Source organism: Anomaloglossus baeobatrachus, chromosome 3 (genome assembly GCF_048569485.1).
Source record: "Anomaloglossus baeobatrachus isolate aAnoBae1 chromosome 3, aAnoBae1.hap1, whole genome shotgun sequence".
Lineage (NCBI taxonomy): Eukaryota > Metazoa > Chordata > Amphibia > Anura > Aromobatidae > Anomaloglossus > Anomaloglossus baeobatrachus.
Window position 1 is genome coordinate 273,052,242 of NC_134355.1, and position 12,837 is coordinate 273,065,078.

A 12,837-nucleotide genomic window follows, 5' to 3' on the forward strand; every position below is an offset into this window, starting at 1 on the left:
GCAGGCCGTGATCTCGCAGCGCTGGGTTTGAATGAGTCTCGTCCGGTCTCCTGTTCCGTGTTCAGAGCTGCGCGGAGGCACCGAGAGCTGTCAGCAGTGCCCGGCCGGACACGGCGAGTGGCGTCACGTGGTGCTGGGGGCTTTTCTCTGCACCCTGACCCTGGAGCTGGCGGCAGACATCACGGTGCATGAGGACAGGTGAGATGAGTGGCGATCCCGGGATCAGGCAGCCTCCGGTGTAACGGGCTGATAGCAGCAGACATAGATAGTAACCTTTCATTGTTGTTTCCCAGGAGGCAGCGATCTCTGATGTGAAGGAACCTGCTATCATCATCATCATCATCTCTGCGGTGCCGCAATGTCTCTGCTCCTGGAGCTGATCGCACAGCTATTGGAGTACCTGGGAGTGCCCGCTGATCAGGTCAGTCACACTGTGGCCACTCTGCAGTAATGGGGGCTTGCACCCCTCTCTCTACATATGGCCCCCAGTGTTCCTCCATGTCACTGCCCGCAGTGGTCACACCAGCACCCTCCCAGGGCCCGCAAAGAGAAGGGACTTTACTTGATCAACTAGAAAATGTTATTATTTAAAAATGTTTTTTTTAAATAAAATACAAGGAGACAGTGACCGAATAAACCGGACCACCCCGGACTATGTTTAAAGGGAACCTGTCACCAGATTTGGGGCCTATAAGCTGCGGCCACCACCAGTGGGCTCTTATATAGAGCTGCTGTGAATAACATAAAAACACTTTATAATACCTAACAATCCGCACCGCACCGGAGCAGACTGGTCAGATGGGTGTCCGTGCTCTATGTCATCCACACTCGCCGGCATTGAGGTCCTGCGCAGGCGCACTTTGCTCTACACTGAGCAGGACAGATGAAAGTATTGTAGTGTGCCTGCGCAGGACCTCAATGTCAGCTAATGTGGATGATGTAGAACATGGACACCCATCTGACCAGTCTGCACCGACCGTTAGGGGAGTATTATAAAGTGTTTTTATGTTTTACACAGCGGCCTGAGCTCTTATATACAGCATGCTAGAATACTGTATATAAGAGCCCACTGGTGGTGGCCGCAGCTTATAGGTCCAAATCTAGTGACAGGTTCCCTTTAATTAGTGATGGGCGGATTCACAGATAATCGGGACCCGCGGGTCTAACAGGTTAAAAAAAAATAAAAACGGTTCCGGCCCAGGATTGGTCGCAGGTATCTGGCTGGATTCCGGTCCCCATATAAGTCTATAGGGGTCAAAAATCAGGCGATTAAAAATGGTGGTAGATGGACACATGTGGGGGATGAGGTTATCAGCACCTGATTGGACCTAAGAGGGCAACAAAGGATGTTATGAATTCCAGGACTCTGACCTCAGGAGTAGGGAGCATTGCTATATAGCTAAAAGATCCTACTATTGAGGGTCACTATTTTCACACCCATGAATATCATGGAGGATTAGACATCCAGAGTAGCCTCCTGATGAACCCTTGTTTCTGAAGCTAGAAACGCGTTGAGGCAGAAGATTTCCATAAGAGGTTCATGGGACATGAATAAGAAGGGATGGTAAGTGACTCTGGACTAAAGGGAAGGTAATCTAGCCTCAGAGATCTGTGGGCACCTATGGACTATAAGTCAGTTTCTCCTATCTCCCTGGACCTCTAAATTTGGACAACAGTGGAGTTCTCTTTATTGGATCTTTTTGAAATTACAAGGACACTACCTCAATCTAAACCTCGCACTCTAAAGGCCCAGTCACACACAACGACTTACCAGCGATCCCGAAAACGATGCGACCTGATAGGGATCGCTGGTAAGTCACTGGGAGGTCGCTGGTGAGATGTCACACAGTCAGGCCTTACCAACGATGCAGGAACAATACAGGTCGCAGTAGCGACCTGTATAACGATCTCAGCAGTCACTGTGACCCTGTCACACATTGTCAAACACAGCGATGTGTCCTGCCCAGCAGGATATCGCCTTTGAAGAAAATGACCTGGACCATTCAGCAACGACTAGATATCTCACAGAAGGGGCCTGATCGCTGGTAGGTGTCACACATAACAAGATCGCTAACGGGAAACCATGACTCAGCTGCGATCTCGTTATGTGTGAGGGTACCTTTTAGATGTAATTTAGATATGTAATTTTATGTAGATTTATATGTAAACATTGTATATTTACATTGCTACCATATCATTTTTACTTATGTTAATGGAGTATTATATCCATCAATTTGGGATAAATTGTGAAAGAAGTCTGATGGTGCTCTCCTTTCCCTATGAAGAAATAGGGTAGAAAATTGTAAATAGGGTAGAAAATCATAAGGATAGCCACGCAGGTATATGGACACCTGTTACATCTCGTGGCTCTCCTGAGGCAAGGACTGAGGCAGTCTCCCATTCCTTGCCTGCCACGAGCACTCCTGCTCAGCAGCGCCGAAGGTCTGCCAGACTGCGCAGTGTGCAGGAGATACCTTCTCAGAGAGGCAGCAGAAGGGTGACACCTAGTGGTTCTCCTGTTACAAGGAGTGAAGCGGTCTCCTATTCCTGGCCTGCCGCAGACTCTCCTGCTCAGCGGCCCCGAAGGTCTGCGAGGCTGCGCAATGTGCAGAGGTTTACTGCTCAGGGAAGCAGTGAGATTCCCGTTATCTCTGCACATTGTGAGACCGAGGATCCCGCCTCTATTTCCCAGAGGCAGGAGGGTGAGCATGTGCAATGCGTGGTGGGTCCTGATTCGCTCACTGACGTCACACGGCTTGATGACAAGGCTGGTGACGTGGTGAATCCTGACTGGCCAGGCTGGGACGTCGTGGACCCTGATTGGGTCAAGTCCGTCATCTCCGCCTCGCGCCCGCCCTCGGGTGGAGCTACACCTCCTTAAAAGCTCCCCCTGCCATCATGGCGGCGCGCGATCGTCCTTCTATGTTTGGATGTCTGGCAGCGTGCTGCCACGCCACTGCTCAGGCATTACTGTCTCTTGTGGGCTTGGCCCTTGCTGCTCCGGCAGTACCTCGTTTGCAGGCCGTGTTCCTGCCTTGCTGCTCCGGCAGTACCCCCGTCAACAGGCCGTGTTCCTGTCCCAGGTGAGCTCCTCAAGTCTCCACCGGACTCACCTGGTTATTGAAAGCACACGTGCGTGGGCACCTCTGTGCTACCCTCGTGCCATATTCTCGTGACTTCCACTGGCACACGTGCGTGGGCACCTCTGTGCTTCCCCGTGCAACAGGTACACCGAGCTGTGAGATCTGTGCCATACAACCCTCACGGGTTAGGGCAGATCGGTGTACATAGATCGTCTGTGACATTCCAGACGATCGCTAGCAGCAACCCGCTCACTCTTCACCCACCATAGCGGCGGTCCCTTACACCGCACAGTGGACCTTGACCGGCGGAAGCAGTCCATTTCCCATCTTGGCACGCTTCCCCGGGTCCCCCTCGTAACAGACACCACTATTAATAGGTACTTTTATATAGGTCCTCTCATTTAAGTAGAAAGAGGTAGGATAATGACATGGTGCATGGGACTAATCCTGGTGTGAATTTTATTATTGTATTTTTGAGCACTTATTCACTTTTTTTGTATTTGGGGTGGAATTATTTACCTTTTAACTGAATTTAATAAAGGAGTATTTTATTGTATATGTGACGCCCCAGGGCTGTGGGGTACTTGGTCCCGGGCTTGTGGGGGTCAGTCGTGGTCGTGGCCCTTGGGGTGCCGTCCCTCAAAAAAGAAAGAGGGACTTTGGTAAACTAAAAGAAAAGGGGAAAATAAGAGTTCTCGACTACATCACTTGCGGTGTGCGTCCAGGTTATTTGCGGCCGCCGCTGCAGGTTTCTGCTGGGGCTGATGGAGTGATGCAGCCTGGATGTTTGGAGCCCTCCGCAAGCAGGGCCAGGCCCCAGCAGTGGATGATGTGGATAGTAGTGGGAAACAGTCTGTGTGAGTGCACGGGATGATCAAGCACACAGTCCACACTAGTGTTGCAGTTTCCACTTGCCTTGTTTACTTTGGTACTTGAACCCGCAGATGCTGGTTCCAGGTATACCCGCTTCCCTTGTTCTCCGTGCCAGCTGTGACCTGGATTGGCTGTGCCAGCTCTTTCCACCATATAGGTCCCATGCAGTCTCCCCCATATAGGTCCCATGCAGTCTCCCTCATATAGAGCCAGCTCTTTCCCCCATATAGGTCCCATGCAGTCTCCCCCATATAGGTCCCATGCAGTCTCCCCCATATAGGTCCCATGCAGTCTCCCCCATATAGGTCCCATGCAGTCTCCCCCATATAGGTCCCATGCAGTCTCCCCCCATATAGGTCCCATGCAGTCTCCCCCATATAGGTCCCATGCAGTCTCCCTCATATAGAGCCAGCTCTTTCCCCCATATAGGTCCCATGCAGTCTCCCTCATATAGAGCCAGCTCTTTCCCCCATATAGGTCCCATGCAGTCTCCCCCATATAGGTCCAATGCAGTCTCCCTCATATAGAGCCAGCTCTTTCCCCCATATAGGTCCCATGCAGTCTCCCCCATATAGGTCCCATGCAGTCTCCCCCATATAGGTCCCATGCAGTCTCCCCCATATAGGTCCCATGCAGTCTCCCCCATATAGGTCCCATGCAGTCTCCCCCCATATAGGTCCCATGCAGTCTCCCCCATATAGGTCCCATGCAGTCTCCCCCCATATAGGTCCCATGCAGTCTCCCCCATATAGGTCCCATGCAGTCTCCCTCATATAGAGCCAGCTCTTTCCCCCATATAGGTCCCATGCAGTCTCCCTCATATAGAGCCAGCTCTTTCCCCCATATAGGTCCCATGCAGTCTCCCCCATATAGGTCCCATGCAGTCTCCCTCATATAGAGCCAGCTCTTTCCCCCATATAGGTCCCATGCAGTCTCCCTCATATAGAGCCAGCTCTTTCCACCATATAGGTCCTATGCAGTCTCCCCCATATAGGACCCATGCAGTCTCCCCCATATAGGACCCATGCAGTCTCCCCCATATAGGACCCATGCAGTCTCCCCCATATAGGACCCATGCAGTCTCCCCCATATAGAGCCAGCTCTTTCCCCCATATAGGTCCCATGCAGTCTCCCTCATATAGGTCCCATGCAGTCTCCCTCAGATATGGCCAGGTCTCTCCCCCATATATGTCCAGCTCTCCCCCATATAGGTCCCATAGATCTAGCTCTCTGATCCTCCTCCATGCCCAGTAAAAAAAAGTGAAAATATGTTTTACCTAGCACTGCAGCCGTTCCCGCGCTGTGGTCACGGCTCCTCTGTCTTCGGCTGCGTCATGACGTAATCATTCTAGGTCCGGACGCCGAGCGTCTACACAGGAACGAGACTTCCCGTGTAGCGCTCTGTCTTCGGCTGTAAGGCCTAGATGAGCACGTCGTGCGTCATGACGTAATCATTCTAGGTCCGGACGACGAGCGTCTACACAGGAACGAGACTTCCCGTGTAGCGCTCGGCGGGTTATTTCAATTATAAGCGCCTGTGCGCTTACAATTGAAATAACACAAGGAAATTGTGAGGCGGGCCAGGTAAATGGCCTCCGGGGGCCGGATGCGACCCGCGGGCCGTAGTTTGGGGACCCCTGTCCTAGAGTCTGCACCCCACCTCGTGCTGAGTCCTGTGAGACTTGGTTCTAGACTTCCATAGGCCTCCTGTGGTTCCTGTAGTTTTGCACTTCCACAGGTAACCCATGGTGCCTGGAGTCCCGGTACCGTACTCCACAGTTCTCACTCCTTTTACAGCACTCCGGTGGTTCTTCAGGTCAGTTTCTGTACTTTCCCCTCTTTTCTCCTCAGAACTCCTCTACTTCACTTCCTTGTATCAAAATAGTAAGAACCGCATGCGGTGGTTTTTTTTTGTTTTTTAGTACAACGCTGCTTGCTTTTTAATTTTTTTTTAATTTTTATTTTCTTAATTTTTCCTTTTTTTGTATTACCCAAGTGCCGGATCCAGATCAACACCCAGAATTCTCTGAGAACTATGGACCCATCACCGTACCTTTGAACCCACATGGGTCCAGACTTTTACAGTCCTGGTCGCCGATCACTATGTTTAATCAAAGTAACACCAAAATGAACCCTGGTAAACAAAGCCAAATTTCACAAGGTAAGTGCTGTGTTCTTCCACTAGATGGCAGCAGTGTACAGCTATGCCTAGAAATAGTTATAAGAACAGGGAAATACATAAAATATATTCATTAAATATTCAACATCCAAGTTGATCTTACAAGCAAAAGCAGTTTACTGACCACAAAGTGTCCACACTCCCCTTTAGAAGAAGCTACAGCGAAACGCATGTCGAGGTCTGTTCCTGGGTACCATGGGCTATTTATTACACCGTGGTCGGTAGACCTTTTTTGCTTGTGGGATCCATTTACTTGTGGGATCATTATGCTGCCATGTTACAACTTTAGCCATTTTCTTATATTATATATCATAAGGGGTTGTTTATTTGAGCACTACTTGGGTTGTGTGCTTATAAATTAAATAATTTTGCACACATCAGTTTTTCACTAATTAGAGACAGGTGTACACTGCTGCCATCTAGTGAAGGAACACAGCAATTACCTTGTGGAATTTGGCTTCATTTCCCTGTGTTCATTTTGGTGTTGCTTTGATTAAACATAGTCCAGGGTTATCCAGTTTATTCTGTCATTGTCTCCTTGTATTGTATTTAAAGGGAACCTGTCAGGTCCAATATGCACAAAGAAATGCTCGTGGTTCTCACTGCATATTGCACCTGACAGGTTCACTTTAAAAAAAATCTTTTTAACTAATATAATGATCAAATTAAAGTTTTCTCACCTCCTTTTCTTTGAGAATTTGTATATTTTGAAGAGATATGCCAATATGGTGACCTTTTGGTATTTAATACCTCGCAACAGGATGGAGGTATTAACTAGCTGGATCACCACAGTCACTCACTTTCTCAATGTAGGTTTAAAGGGTTACTCCCATCCCCAAGATCCTATCCCTATAAGTAGTAATAGTAATATTATTAGTAAATACCTACAAATAGAAATGTAGTATTGCTCTTCTGATATAGCCATGTCTCATACCTCATGTGCAGGGCATTGCAGCTTAGGTATCCATGGTTATGTCCAAAGCTGCCATGCCCTGCACATGAGGTAAGAGACATGGCTATACTACATTTCTAATTGGAGGTATTTGCTAATATTATTATTACACCTACTTACATCTAGGGAAAGGATCTGGGAGATGGGAATACCTCTTTAAGGCACAGAGTGAAGCTCTCATAGATTTACATTAAGAAATAAACTACCGATCCATGGTGTGAGCCAGTGAGGAAATGCTATGGTGATACAATATAGGAAAGAACTGGAGCGGGGCTGGAAACAGCAGGCTACAGTGATGGGTGAGTACATAAGACACACATTACTGATAGCTAAAAGAGGGGGCAATAAACCAAGAGCTGCTGGGGGGTGGTACTGGAACGTCCACTGCATATAGGTATAAAATGTCCGTCATAGGACCGCCCCGTAGTGATTGTCTGTATTTCTGATATTATTGACTATTGATCCTCTCAGTACTGTTTTTTTCTTATACAGAAGACTTGTATTCTATTTCCCCAGCTTGTTTCGGTATGGGAACGGTTTACCCGCAGGCGGAGTTATGTACGTGCTATTGCAAATCGTCTTCCTCATGTGCTATTTGAAGGCATTGATCTACAGGTACGATAATGAATACAGTGGAACCTTGGATTACGAGCATAATTGGTTCCCGGAGTGCGCTCTTACACCAAGTTACTCTTATATCAAAGTGAATTTTCCCATAGGAAATAATTGAAATGCAAACAATTTATTCCACATCCCAAAAATATTTACTGTATTTATACAAATTTATTACAGTAATATAAAATTATTACAGTACACTAATACAAAATACTGTACAGTAAAAAACATAAAACAAATTAAACTGCACGTTAGCTTATATAGTATATACTGTACTGTGCAATGGTATACTGTATACAGTACATAAGTACAGAAAGTTACCTCCAGAGCGGGTCAGAGCACGGTGAAAAAACAGAACCAGACGTGTGCACGGTGGGAATTTGCTCTTCTTGCAAAGCATTGCTCTTAGACCAAGTTACACATTTGTAAAAAGCTTTGCTTGTCTTGTAAAACGCCCTCAAACCAAGTTACTCTTAAACCAAGGTTCCACTGTACTACGTTTTTATAGTCTTCTAAAAACAACTGTGGGCAATTTATCATTATTCCAAAGTGCCAAAAAGTAAGTGTAATGTATGGAAAAAATGTTGTGACATATTCCCCTTTGTTAAAAAGTAGTGATGATGCAGGAAAACAGGCATGACCTAAGTTACTGTAATATACAATATGTAAATGATGTCACTCGATTAGTGGTGCCAATTCCAATAGCAGGTTTATTAGTACTTTTAATAGTTTAATAGTTTTTAATAGTATATAAAGTAAGGAAAATTAAAATACATTTTCAACAGTTAAACACTAGGGGGAGCTAGTGTACTGCCAGCTCGCATTATGACAGCAGTGATTGTGGGTAGGATCTGGAACTGTTCTCATGTGTTTCATGAAATCTCTTCTCCCCATACTGGGTGTTTGCAAAAGGATAAGGGAGGATGAAGTTTAGGATCACAGTGCAAGGACATTTTGTTTTTTGACTGCAAAGTGATTGCACAGTTTGAGAGTCAGCATTTCCCATGATAGGCCCTGTGCGCACTGGAAAATGGAATTTTCTCAAGAAAATTCCGCAGGTATTCAAAGATTACCGCGCCCGCGGTAAAAAAACGCATTCAATGCAATAAAGCACGTTGAAGAAAAAAAAATAAAGTCATTTCATTCTGAGATAGAGAAATAGATAGATAGACACAGAGGGATAGATAGAAGGATAGATAGAGGGATAGACAGAGTCCCTGTGAGCACACTGCATTTGACTTACCCCTGATGAAGCCACATATGGTGGCGTAACGCGTGGGGCAGGCGCACCCACACCACCTCCCTCACTATTTACTTACCTGGTATTGTATTAGCTCTCTTTGATCTGTACCATATTTATGTGAATCCTACAATTGGTGACTATGTACTGCTGTATACTGTCCTTTGGTACTGCTATTGTGAGCTTGTATGCTTTATATTAATTCATGAGGTTTTGGTTGGTGATGTGCCAATTTGCTCATGGGTAGATCATTCTGTTGATCTTTCCCATTTTTAAATGGTCTTAACAATATTTCTCTGTGTTATTAATAAACTTTTTCACACTTTTTGCATGCAACAAGGGACTCCTCTTGCTTGATTCCATTATCCTGGATTTTCCAGTATATGTTTGGTGTAGTTGTGCTCACTCTTTCCCATGTGTTGTGTTCCACACTGCATTTCCCACGGTCAGCAGTGAGTTCACATTACCGGCCGTGGGAAATGCCCAGTGGTTACCTCTACTGTCTCGCTGTGAGGCTGCATTCATTCAGCGCTGTGACAGTGTCAGTCGCGGCTGGATGTAAGCAGCGCAGGACCTGTGGATTACGTCGGAGCTTTGTTTCGGGAGGGGTTAATAAAAGGGTGAACGAGGCTTGTTTGTGTTTTATTTAAAATAAAGGATTTTTCGGTGTGTGTGTGTTTTCACTTTACTTACGGGTTGATCATGTCAGCTGTCACATAGACGCTGCCATGATCAAGCCTGGAGTTAATGGCGGTGAACCGCCACCATTAACCCCTTGTATTACCTTGACTGCCACTGCTACACGGCAGCAAGAAGAGCCAGGGACACGCCGGTACTGCCGCATAATGCATGCGACAGTCCCGGGGCAGCTGCGGCTGATATTCTCGGCTGCGGGAGGGGGAGTGAGGCAGGGGACATTAACCCTGCCCCTCTCCCTCCCCAGCCTGAGAATACCGGGCCGCCGCTGTGTGCTTACCTCAGCTGGACGGTAAATATGCAGCGGAGCCCACGTGTTTTGTTTTCTATATATCCGTTTGTTTTCTATGTGTGCTCTATATGTCTATATCTGTGATCTCTGTGTGTTTACTCTCTGCTCCGCTTCCTCTTCCTGTAATGACATCACTTCCCTGCAAAACCGCAGGCAAGCGATGTACATTACCGGAGGTAAACCGCGAAATACTGCAGGGAATAACGCAGGAAAACGCAGTGAACCGCACAGAATTTGCTGCCTGCGTTATTCCCTGCGGGATTTCACGATTACATTGGAGTCAATGGAGTGAAATCCCGCAGCGATGTGCGGAAAAGAATTGACATGCAATTGTTTTTGCTGCGGGAATCCCGCAGCAAAACATGCAGCTGTCAAAATTCGCCTAGTGCGCACAGGATTTTTTTTCCCATAGGTTTTGCTGGTGATTCACTGCAGAGATGTTATGAACATTTTCTGCAGCGAAACATGCAGCAAAACCGCAAAAAAATCCGCGGCAAAATCCGGTAAGTGCGCACAGGGCCATAGGGTCCAGGGATCTAATCCTATCTCACATGATAGGATCAGATACCCGGACTGTATTACACATTATAGGATTAGATATGCAGCTCAGCGGACTGTTTCTCATGTAAGGCTGGTTACACTATGGTTTCTTTGTCGCTCCATTGGGAGACCCAGACAATTGGGTGTATAGCTTCTGCCTCCGGAGGCCACACAAAGTATTACACTTTAAAAGTGTAACCCCTCCCCTCTGCCTATACACCCTCCCGTGCATCACGGGCTCCTCAGTTTTATGCTTTGTGTGGAAGGAGGCACACATCCACTCATGCATTCTCAGATTAGTTATATCGGTTGGAAGAAAAGAGGACCCCCACGGGGCCCCCGGCATGTTCCCTTCTCACCCCACTATGTCGGCGGTGCTGTTAAGGTTGAGGTACCCATTGCGGGTACAAAGGCCGCAGCCTCATGCCGTTTTCCTTCACCATCCCTTAGTGGCTCTGGGAGAAGTGGGATCCTGACCGGTCATCCATTCACTGGGACCGGGCTCCCTCCGCAGCCCCTGTGGGAATCTGCCAGACAGGAGTCTATTCATCCTCAGGGACCGGGCCCTGCATCTCTAAGGTACTCTGTGTCCCCATGGGGACTGTGCATGGAGCGCCTTCTTCCCGGACGCTGCAGCAGCTGCTGATTTGTGAAGACCGGCGGACTTCCGCGCCGACCGCGCCTGCTTGTCGATCGCGGTCTTAAATTTAGTCCCCGGCTTCATCGCGGCCTAGTAGCAAAAATCCCGCCCCCGGGCCTGCCTGTCAGGGGTAAGGGCGGGACGGCCGACCTGACGTCGGATGTGAGGGCCGGAGCATCCTGTATGTTTCCTCCCCCCTCACTGATCACTGTGGGGACCCCAGATTCCCGCACTTTTTCTAGCACCGCCCACGGCTCCACTCCTCCCCTGAGAGCTCCGGCAGCCATGTTTTTGGCATTCTGCCGGTGGAGGATTATCAGGGAAGAGCTCTGCAGCTCTGGGAGACCTAAGGCAGGGAATCTGGAGGACACACACTCCGCTTTTTAGAGGTCGGTAAGCCACACCGGTCACCCGGTGCTGGTCCCCCATAGGGTGCCGGAATAGATATATATATTTTCTTCAGCGCTCTATTGGGAGACCCAGACGATTGGGGTATAGCTACTGCCTCCGGAGGCCACACAAAGCACTACACTAAAAAGTGCAAGGCCCCTCCCCTTCTGGCTATACCCCCCCGTGGTATCACGGGTTCTCCAGTTTTCAAGCTTTGTGCGAAGGAGGTCAGACATCCATGCATAGCTCCACAGATTTTAGTCAGCAGTAGTTGCTGACTATTTCGGATGGAAGAAAAGAGGGCCCATATAGGGCCCCCAGCATGCTCCCTTCTCACCCGTTGATGGTGTTGTAAGGTTGAGGTACCTATTGCTGGTACGGAGGCTGGAGCCCACATGCTGCTTTCCTTCCACATCCCCCTGGGGGGCTCTGAGGAAGTGGGATCCTGCCGGCCTCAAAGCTCTGACGCCGGGCTCCATCCACAGACCCATTTGAACCTGCTGGATACGGAGCTGGAGTACCGTTCAGGGACATGGCCCTGCACCATTACAGGTACTCTGTGTCCCCGTACACACAGGCACAGCACACTCCAGACTTGCTGGGTGTGCTAGTGCGCCGGGGACAGTAAAGGGTTACAGTCACTGCAGCTTTGCTGAGTGACTTTGTGTATTGGGAACTACCGCGCCGGACGCTCCGGGAGCGGCGGCGCGGCTGGGACTTGTAGTTCGCCGGGGACTGGGCGCCGACCGCGCTTTTACGGCGGCGGCGCTTATAAATCCAGTCCCCGGCTTCTGCGGCCTAGTGCCGCTTCGTTCCCGCCCCCTCCCTGTCACTCAGGGAAGGGGACAGACGCTGAGCAATCAGCAGCGCCGAGGGCTGGAGCCTTTTTACATGCTCCAGCCCTCTCACTGCACACTGTCGGACGCCGGATTCCCGCTCTGACTTGGGGCACGCCCACGGCCCGCCCCTCCTCCCACGAGCTGGGGAAGACGCCGGCAGCCATTACTGCAGTCCGAGCTCGGACTTTCGGCAACCAGGCAGGACGGTGGCGACCATACACCCGCTTATAGGCGGGCGGTAAGCGGCACACATAGTGCTGACCCCAAGATATACTGCAGTGTGTACATGTGTATTTTAACTGCATAGGTCGCTATATGCCCGCTTGGAGAGCGACACATCAGCAGCAGGAAAGCAGGTGTGCTAAGGCACAGGCTTTCTAGGCTGCTTGTATTGCACGTACTGAAGTGTTCATTTGTGTTTATGCTTGTATGCTATACACTGCACTGTACAGTCGCTAGTCTTAGCTATATTCTCCTGGAATGGCTAGACTACAGCAG

General features: G+C 48.8%; 1 protein-coding gene across 1 annotated transcript in view; it reads left to right on the top strand.

Annotated features, from left to right (window-relative positions):
• Positions 1 to 38: 38 nt before the first annotated feature.
• MTFR2 (mitochondrial fission regulator 2) overlaps positions 39 to 12,837 on the top strand; it is a 46,535-nt gene continuing 33,736 nt past the window's right edge. Inside the window, exons 1-3 of the mRNA XM_075339851.1 lie at positions 39 to 198; positions 294 to 421; positions 7,604 to 7,702. Coding sequence (XP_075195966.1) covers positions 359 to 421; positions 7,604 to 7,702 — 162 coding nt within the window. The 5' untranslated portion in view covers positions 39 to 198; positions 294 to 358. The remainder of the gene's footprint in view (positions 199 to 293; positions 422 to 7,603; positions 7,703 to 12,837) is intronic.